General features: G+C 35.2%; 1 protein-coding gene across 3 annotated transcripts in view; it reads left to right on the forward strand.

Moving 5' to 3' along the window:
• prkg1a (protein kinase cGMP-dependent 1a) overlaps nucleotides 1–19,341 on the forward strand; it is a 98,094-nt gene that overhangs the window by 12,774 nt on the left and 65,979 nt on the right. For all 3 annotated transcript variants that reach the window (XR_010895241.1, XM_067386982.1, XM_067386981.1), the window contains exon 2: nucleotides 5,656–5,822. Coding sequence is in view for 2 of the 3 variants with exons in the window: in XM_067386982.1 (XP_067243083.1) it covers nucleotides 5,656–5,822 (167 nt within the window). In the remaining variant the exon portion in view is untranslated. The remainder of the gene's footprint in view (nucleotides 1–5,655; nucleotides 5,823–19,341) is intronic.

Raw genomic sequence — 19,341 nt, forward strand, 5'->3', positions numbered from 1 at the left:
TCAGATGTAAATGGATCATTTTGGATCAAGTCATGTGGTCAATATCATGTGACAGGATGTGACATCTTTCAGACACCTGCAAAGGATCACATGGTCGTGAAGCAAAGTAACTAACTCTCTTTTAACTATTTGAAAAATTCAAGTTTTCACTTGCTCATACGCATATCCCGAAACATCAGGTCATTCGGTACAACCGCTAAAACATGGAAAATGTAGTAATATTTTAAAAACTTGTACTAAATATAAAATGTTTGATCGTCCTTTTGCTAGCTAGCTAGATATCAGCCTGTTAGCATTATTTGAAAATATCATCATTCGGTATAACCAAAAGTGTAATTCAGTAAAACCGAAATTTTGGTTAAACCGAATGACTTTTTTGGTGACAAATTTTGTCCATCTTGTAAAAAATGACAAAAGCAGTGTTAATTGATTATAAAAACCACATAATCTCATTGTTAACACTTAATAAAACTTCAAAATTAATTATATCTCCATTACTTTTTTTTTTTTTTTTTTACACTTTTAAAAACCTTATTCATCAATGAACCAGACACTGCTTTGTAACATTTGGCATGCACATTAGCTGGAACTTTTTTTTTAGACTTTTTTTCAGCTAAAGTACAATTTATCATACCATTTTGTCAAATTTTATTGGCAATTTAAAATATGTTAGTAGTTTTGTCATGTGCTTTTGAACTTTTTATTAGTTTTTATATAGCTTTAATCAATTTTTATTTAAGTTTTAATTTTAGTACTTCAGTTTAAACTTATTTGACTCAAAATCTGCTAAGGGGTAATATTGGAACAACAGTTGTAATAATAATAAAAGATTTTTTGTTATAAGAGACAACAGAAACAACTTTGTGCATCAGAACCACTCCTTTCTTTGTAAAACATGAACTTGATTTTCAAGTCAACTAATTTGTAACATTTTTTGACAAGCCAAACATGTCAGTCTCTGAGTAATGTAATTTATTTAAGGCAAAAAAAAACTTAATTATGTAAATGAACTACGCAAAAAGCATTTCAAACTTCTCCAGCACATTTTATAATTACTCAAAAATCAAACATAGTGTAACAGTTACGTTTAGTTTCATTGTGTTTTGGTTCTGTTCCTGTTCCATGTCATTGTATGTTGAACTTCCTAGTGTGGGCCAGTTAACCTGTTGTTCATTTAGTTTCCTTGTTAACCCTGTGTTTTAGTTTCTTCTTGTCAGTTCTCCTTTACGTTTACGTGGTTAGCATTTTATAGTTTAACTCCTGAGATCTCCTGCTTGTTTGTATGGATTACATGATTAAAGATAGTTTATTTTGGATTCTTCTTTGTCTTGTCGTGTGCATAACACAGCCTACATGTCACATAGATCACCCCTGAGGCATATTATCATGTCCGTCAAAACTTAGGCTGGCTGTCGGCAGTGATGGACAGTAATGAAGTATTTTTACTTTGTTGCTGTACTTAAGTACATTTTTCAAATATCTGTACTTTATCAGAGTATTTTTATTTTGGGATACCTTTACTTTTAAGGCCAGGACACATTAAGCCAACATCAAAGAACTAGCCGCGACGAAAGCTGGCTGTGTTGTCGCCACTTGTTGGCTAGAGCCAAGATAATTTTAAGCCGTCCGATGCTCAAAAACTGCCCAACGGCTGACTGTTGGCTTGGTGTGTCCCGGCCTTTCTAACATTCCAAAGTATAATATCACACATTTTACCCCACTACATTTCATAAAAACATGTCGTTCCTCGTTATTTTGAAATGAATAAATCATCACCCGCTATGAGACGCAATAGAGTTGTCGGATTCATTAACGAACTGTATTCAATTGTATTCAATTGGCTCGCAAATCGCACTGAATGATTCATTCGTGAATTGGAACGATCTGATTGCATCTGTTCTCGAGTCAACAACTCACTAATTCAAATGATCCGGTCAGAGTGAGTCTCTACTAACTACAGGTACTAACCAGGCTCAGCCCTGCTTAGCTTCAGTAGGCAACCAGTCTTGGGCTACAGGGTGATATGGCTGCTTGCTCATATTAATTTCTTTGGAATGCCAGAGGAAGACGTTATCTGAACATATCCTTTGCCAAGCCATGTTGCCCTATAAAATATATATATAAGCAATATCACAACAATGCATTTGGCATTTACAGTCATAAGCATCAACAGTGCCGTTTTCATACAAAATATAAAGGACAGATTATTTGTGTCTTAATTCTGCAGAGTAAGCTTAAATTTAGAAATAAATCAATTTGGTAATTCATTTGTCTCATGTTATAATTCACTGTCATGTGCAGTATGAGCAGTTATCTGCCATGAGACTGCTTCCTGTTTTAGCATTATGGCTCGAAAATGGACATAATAAACAAAGGAGGAAGATGTGGCCATTAACTCATTAGCACACACATCTACAGATGACCACAGAACTACTGATGGCTTTCCAATGAGCAGTCATGCACTGAGGGCACAGTATGTGAATCAGTACAGATCCTCGGGACAGTCCTCCGCACCGGTAATAGAGAATTCATTCTCCAGTTTCAAGTATTTTTAATAATATTCCCTTGACGACAAATTTAGCAAGACAAACAAAAGGCCCACCAATGAGCAACTTTCTTGTAGGAATTTTTATGTGCAACATCTTTGTACAAGACGTTCGGTTCCATGTCCACAGCTTTCTCCAAAATTTCTTTGCTTGGCATACTTTGTCCTTTTAAGGGAGACAGTCTGTCGACCTGTGTGATGTGAATATCCTCCTGAAAAAGGCAGTAAGTAAAAATTCAAGTCAAACAGAGGCTAGTTACAGGACGATCCAGAGGTTGTCTGCTGTAAATGAGGCCAGTGATCTCTGTGCTTTTACTGGATGTAAAACATTTCTTCTGACTGTTCCTCCAGAGAGCCAGAGTCCCCTAAAATACAGAGTGGCATACAAAAATACCACACACGTTTTGCAAAACAGCACAAACTTTGAAGCAGAGAGATATTATATGCATTTTATGCTCAAATTGATACTTTTTTATGCAGCAAATTAAACAGACAAGTTATGTTTGTAACACATTAGCAGATGTACACCCACCTAGAAAAGAAATCCCACCTCAAAAGTAGGATTCAGACTTTAGGGACCAAAAAAAAAAAAAAAAAAAAAAATTATATATATATATATATAAACAAATAGACTTTTTTTTTTTTTTTTACGGAATAATTTATTTAAGAACTGTAACAAAAATACAAGCTTCACACTACCCTGTACTAGTATCACCTCATAGACCATTGCTTCTCTTAATGCTGTTGTAATGAAATAAACAATGATAGTGTAGTGAGAGATTTCAGCTGTTTGTCCTAAACATCAAGGAGATTAAAAAGATTAGTCCACTTTCAAATAAAAATTTCCTGATAATTTACTCACCCCCATGTCATCCAAGATGTCTATGTCCTTCTTTCTTCAGTCGAAAAGAAATGAAGGTTTTTGATGAAAACATTCCAAGATTATTTTCCTTATAGTGGACTTCAGTTGGCCCCAAACGGTTGAAGGTCAAAAATTACAGTTTCAGTGCGGCTTCAAAGGGCTTTAAATGATACCAGATGAGGAATAAGGGTCTTATTTAGCGAAACGATTAGTCATTTTCTAAAAAAAATAAAATTATTTACGTCTTAACCATAGACACTTGTCTTGAACTAGCTCTCTTCTTCTTCTCTATTAGAATTCCGGCAGTGTAGACACTGATCAGTGTATTACTGCCCTCTACAAGTCAAAGTTTGAACTAATTGTTATATACTTGCACTAGCATATTGTATATGACAATTTAGTTTAAATTGAGAACAAATGAAGACTTAAATGTCTCGCTTCTCAGATATTTCTCCTGAAAACCCTACTAATCTCAAAATGATCTCAAATATTCCTCATCAAATTCCTCCAACAACAAATGAACCGAGCAATGCCATTCACGTTCATTTTATTGCTCTTTAATTTTATTGTATGTCAACAGTTGTTACATTTGTTTCCATTTATATCTCCCAAGGTAAAGTAAATACAATTTTCCTCAGGGTGAGACTGTCCATGTGTGAAAGTGAAAGAAGCTGTATGTAAACTACGCTGAGATCTTTAATTAAGTCCTATTTCTGCTCACGGCGGAGCATGTCTGTGGAATGTAAACAGTGTGGTTCACAGGTGAGCGTTTGTTTTAGCAACTAAATCAGATGTCTGGCATAAGTCCAGGTCTACAAAAACAGACGAATTGCTGTCACAATGATAGGCTTTTTGTTGAGGAGTGCTCAGAAGTGTCATATAAACAGTAATCATGAGATTTAAAGAGCACACTTCACCATATCAAACCAGGTTTTTCCATCCACAATCACTTGAGCTATTAAATGTCATTTTGCAGAACTAAATGGATAAATAATGGCATTTCCAAACAGGTTTCCTGAACACTGAACCGCATCAGCCATTTTTCATTCAAACAGATCCTGCTACAAAATGATTGTGCAAGAAGTTTTGTCTGGCTTCTCCAAAAAATGTTTTTATAGTGCAACAGAGCCACAGTGTTTGTGTGAAGTATTTTATCATGCGAAAAGAGTTTTACTGAGATACATCTGATCTGATATTTCATATCTTTGGAAATATTTTGTGTTTTATGAGTATTGAATATTAAACATTTTGAGACCTTGTGTGGGAGGTTACGTTGACTTTTAGTTTAAATGTGTGTATTTGTGTATCTCTGTGTGTGTCTGTGATGTAAACCTTTGAAATCCTCAATCCTGCTAGTCTTGTGATTTCTGTTTGCTGTGACGTCCAGCACTGACTAAGAGACTTTATTTACTTTAATCTCCTGAAATATCCTCTTCATTTTAAACCCACATTTCCTGTGGATTTATTACAGAATACTATCATGCATCTCTTACTATTTCAACAGTGTATATAAAGTGATGGCAGGAGCCATGTGCCTTTAAACCATTTTCATATTTAACATGAAAATACGTTAATTGACTACAAACACCGGAGACCTTAAATGTAAAGGATAATTCCACTGTGAGTCGGGTGAAACTTCCAAAAAAGTGGATAATGACCGTCTTTTGTCAGTGCCTCACCTGTCAAAGTTTAATGGTTGCATAGATGACATGAAGCTGCCCAAAGTTAGCTACAATGAAAACAGATGGGCGCAGCAGTTCCAAATCAGGTGAAGTTCAGAGGTTTTTGTTCTCAAAATGCTCGGGAAAAGGATAGTATGTATAGTTTGTGAATTATAATACCTGGACATTTGCCAAAATCTATACAACATAGCACACTGCATTGGATGCTATATTCAACAATACAAAGTGTTCTGCATTACCTTGCATTTTCAAATGATGAATGAATCTGTTACCCCTGTACAATAGTGTTGATAGTATCAGCTATTATTTTTACATATTTTTCTTTACTCGTAGTTTGATTGAATTGCCAAAAGTTAAGATGAAGCCACAAAGTAAATTTGCACATAATCACAGTGAGGTCATGTGACGACATGTAGCATGTAGCAGTCATTTTTTTTTTTTTTAAATAGTAAAGACAATGACTATACCTGAAATAAAATGCTAGCTTACTGCATACTGCTAATAATGCCTACTATGTTAAAGTATTGTCACAGCCCTATTTAACACTGTTTTTCTGCACTGTACAGGTCAAAGGAACTGATCAAGTCAGCTATCCTGGACAATGACTTCATGAAGAATCTGGAGATGTCTCAGATCCAGGAGATAGTGGACTGTATGTATCCAGTGGACTATGACAAAAACAGCTGTATTATTAAAGAAGGGGATGTGGGCTCCCTCGTGTACGTCATGGAAGGTGAGAGACCGGAATGGAACAGTTCCTTTTGAAGAGAGAGAGAAAGCATTTGTCCATTGTCCAAGCCACTTTTAAGAAGGTTTCTATAGTGCCAGAGGTCAAACTCAGAGGATCTATAGCAGAAACCAAAATGTGACTGAGTGGATCCAAAATATTGACCCTATGATTAGATATGTATTGATTAGGTGCCTGTTAAATTGATCTAGTCAGAGCAACCAAATCTTCTGAGGTCTGTTGTTAGACTTAAGATCCACTGTTGACCTCCACCATATTAAAAGTTCCATTGATAAGGGCTTTTAAAACAGGTAAAACTGCTGCTGCTATGTAGAGTAGTAGACTTTTTTTGTGGTAGTTGTTTTCAAATTAGGAAATTGCAGAACTACATTAATGACTAAATGACTAAATCGTTGACAATAAAAAATGCACAAAAATGGTCTTCTAACATTTTTAAATAATATAACTTGACCACCAAAGTCTGGTTTGTTTGAGTGTGTGATTGCTGCGTACCGTGCCCTGGTCCTCTTGAAGAGGTGTGCTCGGGCACGGATCAATTGGGCTCTGGCGCGGTACGCATGTAGTGTGATCGCTAACTACTGTCATCATTACGACAACAAACATACATGGATGGTCCACTTTTCAATTAATTCATTTATATTTAGGTTTATAGCGGTTCTGGTTCTCATCTTATTGGTGAACATGTAGTTTGTGAGTAAAGCTGCAAATTCCTCCATCAACTTTAGCTGCCAACATAATAATCTTCTGATACATGCAGCACAAAAAAGTGAAAATTGCTGTGCTATGTAAGTGATAAATCTATTAGGGAGCCTATTAGCAAAACAAAAATTTGCATGGTAATGACGTAAGTGTGCAATGGTGTCATGACAAATCCTAGTGCAAGTATGCCCTTAGTGAGAATGTGTATGGCATGACTACTGCATTTAAAGCAGTGTTATGAATGCGAGTATGTCCTTAGTCAAAATATTGTATGATTTAATTTATGTAAGCATTAAATGTAAACACTTTTTGCAGGTACAACAGACAGTGGGATACATTAGTGTAGCAGGAGAACATAAGCCTACATTTCTGTCCATGTGATATTCTTCTATTTTTGGCATCGTGAACATGGACTATCACTAATGGAATTGCTCCGTTTATTATTATTCTTCCACTGCTTCTTCTTCCAAATGAATCGTATTTTTCAGGGCCTAAACGTGCTCGAAAACTCATGAAACTTTGCACACGCATCAGAAGTGGTGAAAATTTACGAGAATTAGGCATGGCAAAATAGCTCGATAGCGCCACCTACAAAATTTCAACGAAGTGCCCCTTGCACCACGTTTCACTTACAGGTATGAAATTCAGTAGACCCATGTAACAGCCCAATCCCTACAAAAAAGCCTCCTGGTGCAAAGTCTGAAAATCAACAGGAAGTCAGAGATTTTGATTTTTTTCTGCAAAATTTGTGCCCTTTTTTTACTTTAACGAACTCCTCCCAGAGCTTTAATCAGATCAACATCATATTCGGTCAGTCTAATCTAATCTAGTTTTCACTGAAGGCCGTGTCTGTGGCGGACTGACAAAGTCTGATGTTTCGCCATGAAAGAGAAAGCTGTTGTAACTCAGTGTCCGATCTGCCCCAAACTTCACATGTGTGATAAGAGTCCTGGCCTAAAGACATCTACATGACAATATTCAGTTAGTCATAGCGCCACCTGCTGGCAACAGAAAATGGCATGCTTTACACTTTAACTCACTCCCAGAAACACATTTCAATATGCCACGAAGTACCAAACATACTAGAAACATGTTAAATCATGCAACGCTTGGCTAAGTGCTAATGTATGCAATTAACACCATGAAACAGGAAGTTGGTGAACTCAGGGATACAATGTCCGATCTGCTCCAGACTTCACATGTTTGATAATAGTCCTGGCCGGAAAACATCTACATGGCAATATTCAGTCACGGTCAAAGCGCCACCTGTTGACAGCAGGAAGTGTGCCACATTGAAATGACTTTGCAATAACTATCGTTTTTTTTTTTTTTATATATTATTTGCACTTTTGTAAGTGTCAGTGTTATTTGATACTCAATTACATTTTTCATTAAATATTTGATCTTGTTTTGGTGACACCTGCTAAAGGCAGGTTAGGATTATGTCAGCCACCTGTCTCTGATGTCATTACATCTGTCAATACATCTTTCAGTTTCTTAATGAGAGAGCTTTTGTGTTTTCTTAGGATCACAGGATATTCTCTGTCTTTCCTCTTTGTGTTCCGGCAGGAAAGGAAGAACACTTGGTTTGAATTAAGGGATTTCATTAGTCATGCTCCAGAGATTCGATGCTTTTGTGGTACAAATTGGGCACTTGCCCAACACACCATATCTTGGCACAAGCCAATTTGAGAGAGAGACCGAGTGGATTTTGGCTACATACACTCCCAGAACACATTACAATATGTTTATTTTTTTCTCTATAATAATAATACAGCAAATGGAATAAAACATAGACACAAAACTATTTTAATCAATTAAATCTATTCTCTCAGCATTAGCTCTGCCACATTCAGTTACTGCCATAGAATACTGGAGCTGATCAGGAAGAGCAAAGAGGACGGAGATGGAAGAGAGGGAGAATCAGGACTATTCCTTTGAGATTTTCTATTAGAAAGAGAAACAAACTTTTCATAGCAGGGGGTCTGTCTTCCAGATTGAACTTTTTACATATGAGACTGGCAGAAATGTACCATACAGACTGCAAAGGCAAAGCAGTTAAGAGCTTGTGAGATACAAAATGACTCCTATTCAATGATCCTCCATTCAGATGATCTATTCATAAAAACTGAGATCTTCATTGCAGAGTAAAAGGTCAGTGATGGAGGTTAGAGGATCAATACTGATCCAAGCTAAACAGACCAGCATTTCCATTTGAAGCCCAAAATCACATTAAGTGAGTCCTGTATTTTCTTGGTCCAAATAAAGCTTTTGTTAATGAGATATATCAGCGGGTGGATAGAGTATTTAAGTTCTCAGTTACACAAGAGGGTCGTTTCAGCTGCGATAATTAGTTTGGCCTTACGATAGGAGAGCCTAGTCAGGAAATGATGCCCTGCATGCTAGTATTGTGCCTTGAATGTCATATTAGCCAGTGTGCTGAAGTCACCATGCTAATTATCACCAATCTGAATAAAGACATGCTTAATGACTATAGATAATGTCAGCTCTAATATTGCAGCTTGTGTATCTGATGCTTGATTTCTTACTACCCAAAAGTCATTTAGCATTAACCATGAGGAGAAAACGACCACAAAAACCTAAAAAAAGTGTTCCTATTTAAAGATTTAAAGTGTTACTATTGAAATCAAAATTGAATCCATGCATAACTAATCAGGGCACATTATCTAAAAAAAAAAAAAAAATCATAATCTAATTTGTTTATCCAAATAGTTGTTGACCTATATGTTTTTAAAGGGTCCTGGAACCCCCCATTTCAGCACCAGTTTTCACCAGTTTTGAAAAATGCTACAAAAGTGGGTGTGGTGAGCTGTGAAGTTGAGTTGAACAGCACAGCAGCGGCTTCTGATTCATACCGTTTTATTTTGCTCTCATCGAGTTAAAAGCATGAAAGCTTCCTACAAATTCATGCTGTAATTCACCAAGGCTTGCCCTCACCTCAACTATCAAGACATCCATCATCATCTTCAGTATCCTCCTACACCTCACCACAAACCCTACAATAGAAAGATGGACAGTGTTGAGGTTAAGATGTTCACTTTTCCAGGAGGATGAACAAAGCAGAGCTGTACACCTATGTTTCACTTCAGTTGGAATTCCCATCTAGTGCAGGCCCAGACGCCTTATATTCGTCCCCAGCTTCCTTCCTTTTCCACTCTCCTCACTCCAGGGGCTGACTCTAGCATGAGGTTGCCTCCGCAAGTGGCTTCGGCGCCGGATTTTCTTGCTTCTAACACTTTCTCCCAAGCTCAATCTCCTTTCACTCCGTTTTCCGCAACGCTGATGCCACCAAAAGCTACAGCCACAGATGCTCACATGTGCGGACATTGAATTATCTTCCCTGCTATCATTAAATTCTAGCACACAATTCTTCCGCATTCTTTCTAATTTTCCATTGCTTTCAGCCATTACAGCGAAATCATTTGCGCAGCACAGGGATGAGAACTAAACGACTATCTCATGATAATAGCAGAGCTCGCTTTATCGTATAGGGAACACACTTCTACACTTACCATAAGCTTTTCTCAGCCAAATGACTGGTTCCGGTTCCAAAAACACCTTAAGTCCATTTTGCTCCAATCGGGCATCCCAGCAGATCACTTTTCCAGCCATTCATTTTGTATAGGTGCAGCAACCACAGCTGCCCAAAAAGGCCTCTCCCAGCAGCAGATCCAAGCACTTGGCCGCTGGTTGTGGGGAGGCTTTCAAGAGTTACATTCAATGAAATCATATCAAAGAAGCTCAGTGAACCCTCATTAGCTAAATTGTTTAGCGTCAACTTGTTCTCATACACCCAAACCCACAGGCTCACCATATCCACCTCAACTAACACCATCAATCCACTAAATAGTTGAAGTATTTCCACGTTAACTGCCGCAACAGCTTCCGCTCTCGCAGGAGCTAAATTCAGTATTTCAGCATTAATTATCCGCTCTCACAGAGGCTTTGTTTTCTCAGTCCAACATGCTTCAGAACCACAGTAGTGCTACTCCCTCCAAAAATTTGAATTCCAAAGTTCAAGTTTGGTGAACTCTGACCTGCAAATTCGCAAGATCGATTTGTCATGGCATGACCTCTTGGCTGAATTAAAAGAATTATATTTTTGCAGTAAGGTTAAGTAGGTTCTATATTTTTACATTTTAAATGTATTACTTTAAGTTTATTTGTTACATGTTGAATTCATGTTTATAAAAAAAGATGCTGTAGACGTGGCGTCATATCACGACCATTACAGCATCCGAAAAATGTTTGCATGTTCCAAGTCTAGTGTGACTGCGGCTTTATCTTTTGACAGCTATCATTTAATGCTCAAATAAATGCACAGCCTTTCACAATTGTACTCTGCATCAAAAATATATATGAACTCGCTTTTGCATCTTTGATAACTTCTAAGGCCTAATTTGCGGCATATTTATAAGCCACTTGATTGGTTATAGGACCGTAAAAATCGGTAACTCACAGTTTGGATGTCTGGATGAAGTCTCAAAATCTATTGAATAGAACTTATGTGATGCAGAATCTCTTACAAAGCAAAAACAAACGCTTATTTTTGATCTTTAATGCATCTCTCACTGTATGCAATCTTACAGATTGAGGCGTCTGTCTTAGGAAATCAATGCATGCTGTCGGGAATAATTAAGCGAGGCGTCATATCATAGGATAAGGACATGCAGTCTCATGAATAGTTATGGGACACAGATGAGTCATCAATGTACTATGCTGCAAGAAAACGTCATATCCTGTGATGTTAACACAAAGACAAATTTAAACCCTGAATATGAAAATGGCACAAACAAAGCTTAAAATTAACTAGTTTTCTTGTACAATTAAAATTAACGGATGGCATATTCAATGAGAAAAAATGTAGGGTGGGATTTGGAGCTTGGAAAAAAAAAAGAAAAAAGTAGGTGTTACACATCTGGTTGGTTGTAGGGGTAAGGTAAGACTGATTAATGATACAGCAGAAAAGGAAATTCATTTTAGAGGCCGAGCAAGGTGTGTGTATATATATATTATACACAGTATATACACAGTACAGTCCAAAAGTTTGGAACCACTAAGATTTTTAATGTTTTTAAAAGAAGTTTCGTCTGCTCACCAAGGCTACATTTATTTATTTAATTAAAAATACAGTAAAAACAGTAATATTGTGAAATATTATTACAATTTAAAATAACTGTTTTGTATTTGAATATATTTCACAAAGTAATTTATTCCTGTGATGCAAAGCGGAATTTTCAGCATCATTACTCCAGTCTTCAGTGTCACATGATCCTTCAGAAATCATTCTAATATGCTGATTTGCTGCTCAATAAACATTTATGATTATTTTCAATGTTGAAAACAGTTGTGTACTTTTTTTTTTTTTTTTCAGGATTCCTTGATGAATAGAAAGTTCAAAAGAACAGTGTTTATCTGAAATCTAACCTTTTGTAACATTATAAATGTCTTTACTGCCACTTTTGATTGATTTAATGCATCCTTGCTGAATAAAAGTATTAATTTCTTAAAAATAAAAATTCTTACTGACACCAAACTTTTGAACGGTAGTGTATAATGCTAAAAATGCTACAGAAGCTTTGTATTTCAGATAAATGCTGTTCTTTTGAACTTTCTATTCATCAAGGAATCCTGAAAAAAAAAAAAAAAAGTACACAACTGTTTTCAACATTGAAAATAATCATAAATGTTTATTGAGCAGCAAATCAGCATATTAGAATGATTTCTGAAGGATCATGTGACACTGAAGACTGGAGTAATGATGCTGAAAATTCAGCTTTGCATCACAGGAATAAATTACTTTGTGAAATATGTTTAAATAGTACACAGTTATTTTAAATTGTAATAATATTTCACAATATTACTGTTTTTACTGTATTTTTAATTAAATAAATGTAGCCTTGGTGAGCAGACGAAACTTCTTTTAAAAACATAAAAAATCTTAGTGGTTCCAAACTTTTGGACTGTACTGTATATATAAATATAAAAATTTTGATTTCAGGCTGACATTAATGATGACAAATGTGCAGGCACAGATTGACCACAGGGTCCATAGTACTCTACGTCCAAGGGGGCCTCAATCTGTAACCAGTTTTTCCACCAATGAATCATTCCAGACATCCAAACCACTTCATCACTTCATGCTAAATGGATTTATTCAGGCTTTTAAAGAAAAAATAAAAACTTGAATCAAATTAACTGATGGATAAATGTTCTGTTCTCGCAATGTTGTTAGTTTTCAATCATGTTATAACCATCAGAACCATGGTTAACCATCATGAAAATTCGGCAGGGAGAGAGTGAGTACAGAGGTGGTGCTACAAATAATCATTATCTGTCACTTTGACAGACTGGGTTGTAAATTTACCATCATCTTTTATTTTATCTGTCGGTAAATATTGTTACACATTGATATCACAAGAACTTTGCCTTTAGTCTTATCAGGCGATATGTTGCTTGTTCTTGGCTTCTTTTTATTCTGCTCACTCAATGTGACAGATGCCGTCTTGTGGTTTGGACACCTAATTTAATAAACAATGTCCTATTCCACTGGTCTACAGGTGTCCACTTGTTTCTTTTCCCATATCCTTACTCATATCTTTCTCTCCTGTTTCATGTTTTTTTTCATTTGCTTATTTTTTTCTTTTAAACTGTCTTTTCTTTACTTTTAGTATCATTTAGATTTAAACTGTCTGTTCCATTTTAGTATCATTTAGTTTGGGAATATGTCTAAGGAACAGACACTCAGTAGACCAGATTCCTTTTTTTTTTTTTAAATTCTATATTTTGTTTTTTAATTAAAAAGCATTATAAATAAATAAATACAAAACATTCTCAATGTTTTAAGTGAATTATTCAGTAAATATTGTGTAAAATAAGTGTGCTCTTAGTGTTTATTTTTAAAAATATTGGCAGACTTATTTTACAATATTTACTTAAAAGTCCTGTCATGAATTTTTAGCAGCCATTGTCTTTACTGTCATGTTTGAAAAAAAAAAAAAGAAATATTACTCCAAACATTTGAAGAAAAAAAAAAAAAAAAAAAGGAAATCTTACCCCAAACTTTTATATAAAACAAACATAATATAAACCAATAATATCATAGCCCAACATGTTTCAATTTTTTCCAGTCCAATCAAATCCTGATGGATAAAATAAAGTCCCTCACTGCATTATTTCTTGCTCAATGTTTTTGTTTTGCTCAGATGTACAGCCCATTTCAGCCTGCAGAGTAAACACAAGACAATCTCCCATCATTTAATATCTGTCTTCAGGAGCCTTATCTGCAGTCCGCGCTCTTTATTTCATTTCATGCATTATTTCATTCCTGCCTGTTTGATCACTTAGCATCTGTCTCTGAGTTATTAATGTTTGTTTAGCAGAACTCATGTCAGGGGAACATGTCTGTCTCTCTCTCTTCCTCTTCTTCTTATCTCTGTGAATCATAGGTAATAGATGTTTGGTTGTAGGGCATTAATAGAAGTTGAGCTGCTCTGAACAGTAGTGCTTAATAACCATGACAGAGTAAACATTATGAGCAAGTCAGGAGGAGGGTTACCTGTCATCTTACAGTGCCAGCCCTTAACATGAGCATCGCAAGACATTTTCCATTCTTTGCCAAAGAAGCACATTAGTGTGTTGGGAAATGTAATCAGTTGTTCACAACTGTTGTCCTTGACCCTGAGGGTCATAGCTTCCTGTGTCTGTCAGAGGAGGAACTGGAGGTCACGCTATTGGACATTATTACTTCCTGTTGTGGTGGCGTGTGTATTAGCTTTGGGAAAAACATTTGAGACACTTAAAATGAACTTTTCAGTGTGATTAAACCCTGGGCTAAACTTTACAACTTCAACCCTGTTCGTGCTCACAGTGTTCTCGATCCTTTTGTTTGTATTTCATTAATGTCTGTATTTGCACTACATTACGCCACATGTCATTATTTAATTAACCTTCTATTAATGAATGCATGTGCTGAAGATATTTAAGCTTAAAAAACCTTGATGACTTTATGAATGTCCCGTTTGACTATGCCCTGAGGTGCTGATAAACTGTTCATATTTAATATTTAATTCCTTAATGGCTCAGATAGTCACAGTATAATTTTATGTTGGACCTGTATGGCCTTTTGTGGGTCACTTTTAATATCAATACTTAGGCTGTTTTTAATTTTATCTCACTCTCTGACATTATCTGAGAAGTTATTTGCATGTTCTAACCTCTCATTTTAATGTGATCTCAAAGCATTTGGTGTAATGATTATATTTTCTCTCCCGTGTATATAGACGTGTATATTTTCTAGTTGACTAGTCATTCATTTAAGCCATTAGTTGACTAATCACGTTTATAATAATTTAATTACTTAAATATTGGTCGGGGTGTAATATATAGCCTATTCCATGCAGAAGCATACGCATAAAGCTTGCCGCAAAGCATCGACAAATGTAATGATTATGAATGTGTATAAGAAAAAGACATTTTAACTATTTATTAAAAAACTAGTATTTTTTGAGTCAGTGTCGGCTGCAAAGATGAAGTATAGTGGACGCGTCTTTAGAGAGAAATGTACCTTTCATGTGGATTACATAATCAGACAGTGTTTGTTTTGTTTTCAAATGATAAATGAAAGCCATATTTGAGGTCAATAGATGATAGGCAAGTGTTTGGATTTCCTGCCAGACATACTGCTTGGCGTGACTTCACTTTCTGTGGAATTTTTTTTCTGTGACTAACTAATAAAATTTTGGTTTACTAAGCCTCTGCTCGTCGATTAACGTTTAGTTGACTATTAGGGAGCAGCCCTACTAAAAACAGGTACCTTTCTATATGTTTTGGCTATTCATTTAGACAACAATGGCATTTTGGGGGCCTGAAAATGCATTTGAAAACAGGTTTCAAAGTGCATGTGTAAACTACAAAAACACAAATTTGTGAAAATGTTGACGTCATGCGCATGCGTAATATGTGGTGCATTGTTTCTTCACAAAGTGACATCGCCAACTACTGGCCTGGCAACATAATACAGCATTTTTAGTAATTTTCGCAAATCTGTGTGAATAGGGATCATTTTGACAATGTTGTCATTTCCACATGCAAAAACGCAATTTATAGTGCATATAGTTATAGTTTTCTAGTTTTCTATTATAATGCATCGTTGTTGTGTAAACATACAATTATTTGCACCAAGGCTGCATTTATTTGCTCAAATATAAAAACAGTAATATTGTTATTTTTTGGGATTCTTTTCAGAATTCTTTGATGAAAAGAATGTTCAAAAGAACAGCATTTAGTTGAAAAATAATTATTTTCTAATATTATAAATGTCTACTGTCACTTTTGAATTTAATGCATTCTTGCTAAATAAAAGTATTTTAAAAAAAATATTACTGACCCCCAACTTTTGAACAGTAGCATAAATGTGTTCCCTACAGCCTTTAATTAACTACATGAATATTGATTTTCATTAAAATATTGCATTATGTGTGTTGTTTAAAGTTGTGCTCAAAGAGTTGTCAATTTGCTCAGGTCTGAAAAAAATTGAGGAACCATTATGGTGACAAGTTGGTACTTTTTCTCATTTGATAATGAATAAATAAAACCGAATGACTTGCCAGTTGGCTGGTAACTTTATTAGGAACTGCAACATTACATGCTTTATGTCAAACTGTTTCTCTGATGTAAATGATGTGCATTATTCAAATTCAAATTCAAAGGCATAAAGCCCCTGTTCAGGAAAACATCTGTTGCATCTTTTACCTCAATGGAAATGTTATTATTAGAAGTTAATCTAGAATGTCTAATTTTAACTTTCTGAAGAACTCCAACTCAATGTGGTGACATATATGTGGTATACTTCTCACCTTAAGCCACTAAAACAGAAATATCGCAGACAGACGGAGACTGGCTCATCTCAGATGTGATGCAGCGAATCACACAATGATATATGCTGTTTGACACAAGTATAAAAAATGAAAAAACATCTAAATTATACCACAGATGTGAAAAATAAATTTTTAGGGCCTGCAATTTTCTTCATTCGCCATTGGTGGGTGTTGGCAAAAAGTTAATTTTGAACCATGATAATAATGAATGCAGAGAAAGGTTTGATTAGGTCAAGGCCACGTGAAAGTCATTCTGCCCCATAATCCTGTTCTGCCAGAGCTGAATATAAATGATAGGTTAAATAGTCCATCAGAAGGGAAGGGTCATCAGCTCTCTTTTTGTTTTCTCTTACTCTCTAACATTCACATATATCACTGAGCATGTTTGCACACCAGTGCACACCAATACACTGGTAACTGGGTCATTCGTAGTATTCTGTGCTTTTTAGATAATTCTGTGCATAAAATAAAAAAAAAATCAAACTCAGTTTTTAAAACATATTTTTGTGTAATCATGATATGGTGATGTAAAACATTTGAAAATTGATTTTGGTCAAGTTTGGGTAAATAAACTTAAAGCTGCTGTCCGTAACTTTCAAAATTTACAAAAATTATATAATGAGAATGTACAACGTGAATCCATTTTCCAAACCGTGTTTTTGTCTTACCCTGAATCATTATGGTACACCGGACTATTTCAGACCGGAATGGTAGGACCCGCCACAGAGTAACTGCGTGACTCGCCATAGACATACACGGAGAGAAGTATGTTCTTCCGCAGGATGCGTGCAGTTCTGTTTATTAACTGCTAGAAGGCCAAAAATCACGGACTGCAGCTTTAACCATTTATTAAACAAAATCAATGACAAATGAACAACACTTTAAAATGCTTTTGATTCTAATTTATGGGCATTGTGTACATTTTATGAGAAAACATATATTTAAAATGTACACAATGCCCATAAATTAGAATATATAAATATACTGTATATGTGTACATTATTAATACTCCAATACATTTTCATTGTCACTGAATTATTTAAATTTTCTTATGCTATTTTTTTTATGAAATTATTGTAAAAAAAAAAAAAAAAACCTGCTTAACAGGGTGGAAAAAAGTAATAATAGGGTGGATAAAATAATAACAGGGTGGACAAGTGGTATTAAAAAATGAATGGATGAATGATTTCCTGCCTCTCACATACAACCAGTTGCAATATTACTTTTGTTTGAACTGGTTTTTGATAGGAAACAATATGTAAAATATTATCAAAGAACTGTACTACTACTTAAACTTTAAACATAAATTACTTTGACAATCACTATGTCCACTCTGCTAGGTCTTCTGATTCAACAGAGTGGACATTCTGACCTAAAATCAGCCACTGCGCCATGTCGGAGCAAAAATAAGCTAACGAAGAAGGATTATCAAATAAACAATTGCATGGGTTTTAAAATTGTAATTTTAAAAATATGATTTTTCTACTAACTTTTTTTCATATTTCCCTTAACAGAGTAGTCGTATTGAGGTTGACTACATCTTTCACATTTGAAAGATAAAGTTTGTCAAAACAGAAATAGAAGATCTATTCAAATAATAGATTATATCACTCACTTGCCCAAGTTGTGTCCCCTACAAAGTAGTGATGACTGCTTTATGATATGATGCCAACTTTCAATTGAAAGGAAAGTAGTCAAAAATAACAGAGTGGACAATAACTTGAGGGACATGCTAAAAAGCTTTATTATATGTTAAAATAAATGTAATAATTGACAGAGAATCATTGATGTACACAACAATGTATACATTTTGGGAAAAATCACGTATAGTAAGTGTTGTATTTACCATGAAAATGGGATACACAAGCCTGGGGACACAGGAAAAATTGTGATATATGGTGGTTCAAAATGCAAATAAAAAAACAATGCAAGTAAACTGTATTTACAAGACTGTAAAAAAAAAAAAAAAAAAAAATTCAAAATGTAAGCATCCATGCATTTCACTCAGAGTATTCTATTTATTATACGAGATGTGATGTTAAATAAAGCAGTAAAACCCCCTCAGTACTTCAAAATGTCAGCCTGAAAATTGCACACTCATTCTCCTCTCATATTTGAATTTTCTACAATGTCCTTTGGCTAAGATGAGGGTCAAGAAAAAAATTGTAGTTTGCAATATATTTCTCCTCACCTACCACGAAACACTCACTTGGGCTGAATTTGCTTTAATATATAAATACGGGACAAAATCTGGGTAACGGGCAAAATGCTGTGTCGATTGGTTTATTCTTAATCCGTTTATAACCTTTTTCCGACAAAGGAAAACAGTTTATCATGTTTACATGACCACAAGCATTGTCAGCTTATTAAGCATAATCTGTTTATGAACGTGTATGTAAACACACTCACTGTCTTTTCTCTATAAAACCTTGATATGCCCTTCACACTGTGTGAACCTTTTCTATCTTTTCCATCTTTCTCTGCATCAGTCTGTCTCATCTCACATGGTCATTCACAGACCAACTGTCTGTGTGATCAGCTGTTGAAAACTGAGAAAAGGTGCTCAACTTCCTGTTATTCTGCTCATAATGTATCATATCAACCCATCTACAGTTCACACCTCTGAGAGAGAGAGAGAGAGAGAGAGAGAGAGCAGGTGTATTTTAAAGTGCAGTCACACTAAAGGTGTGTTGAAGGCTGTGATGTGTGCTCTTTCATGAATTCATGATACAGCAATCGTTTCTGTCTGATCTCTCTAATTATGGATACATAAAGTGCTTAACACACACACACACGCACACCTATATATATTATGTATGTTTGTGTGTGTATATATACACATAAATAATATATACACGCATTATGTAAACAAACTTTTGTTAGATGCAATTAATCGTGATTAATCA

This window comes from Chanodichthys erythropterus, chromosome 5 (genome assembly GCF_024489055.1).
Source record: "Chanodichthys erythropterus isolate Z2021 chromosome 5, ASM2448905v1, whole genome shotgun sequence".
Taxonomy (NCBI): Eukaryota; Metazoa; Chordata; class Actinopteri; order Cypriniformes; family Xenocyprididae; genus Chanodichthys; species Chanodichthys erythropterus.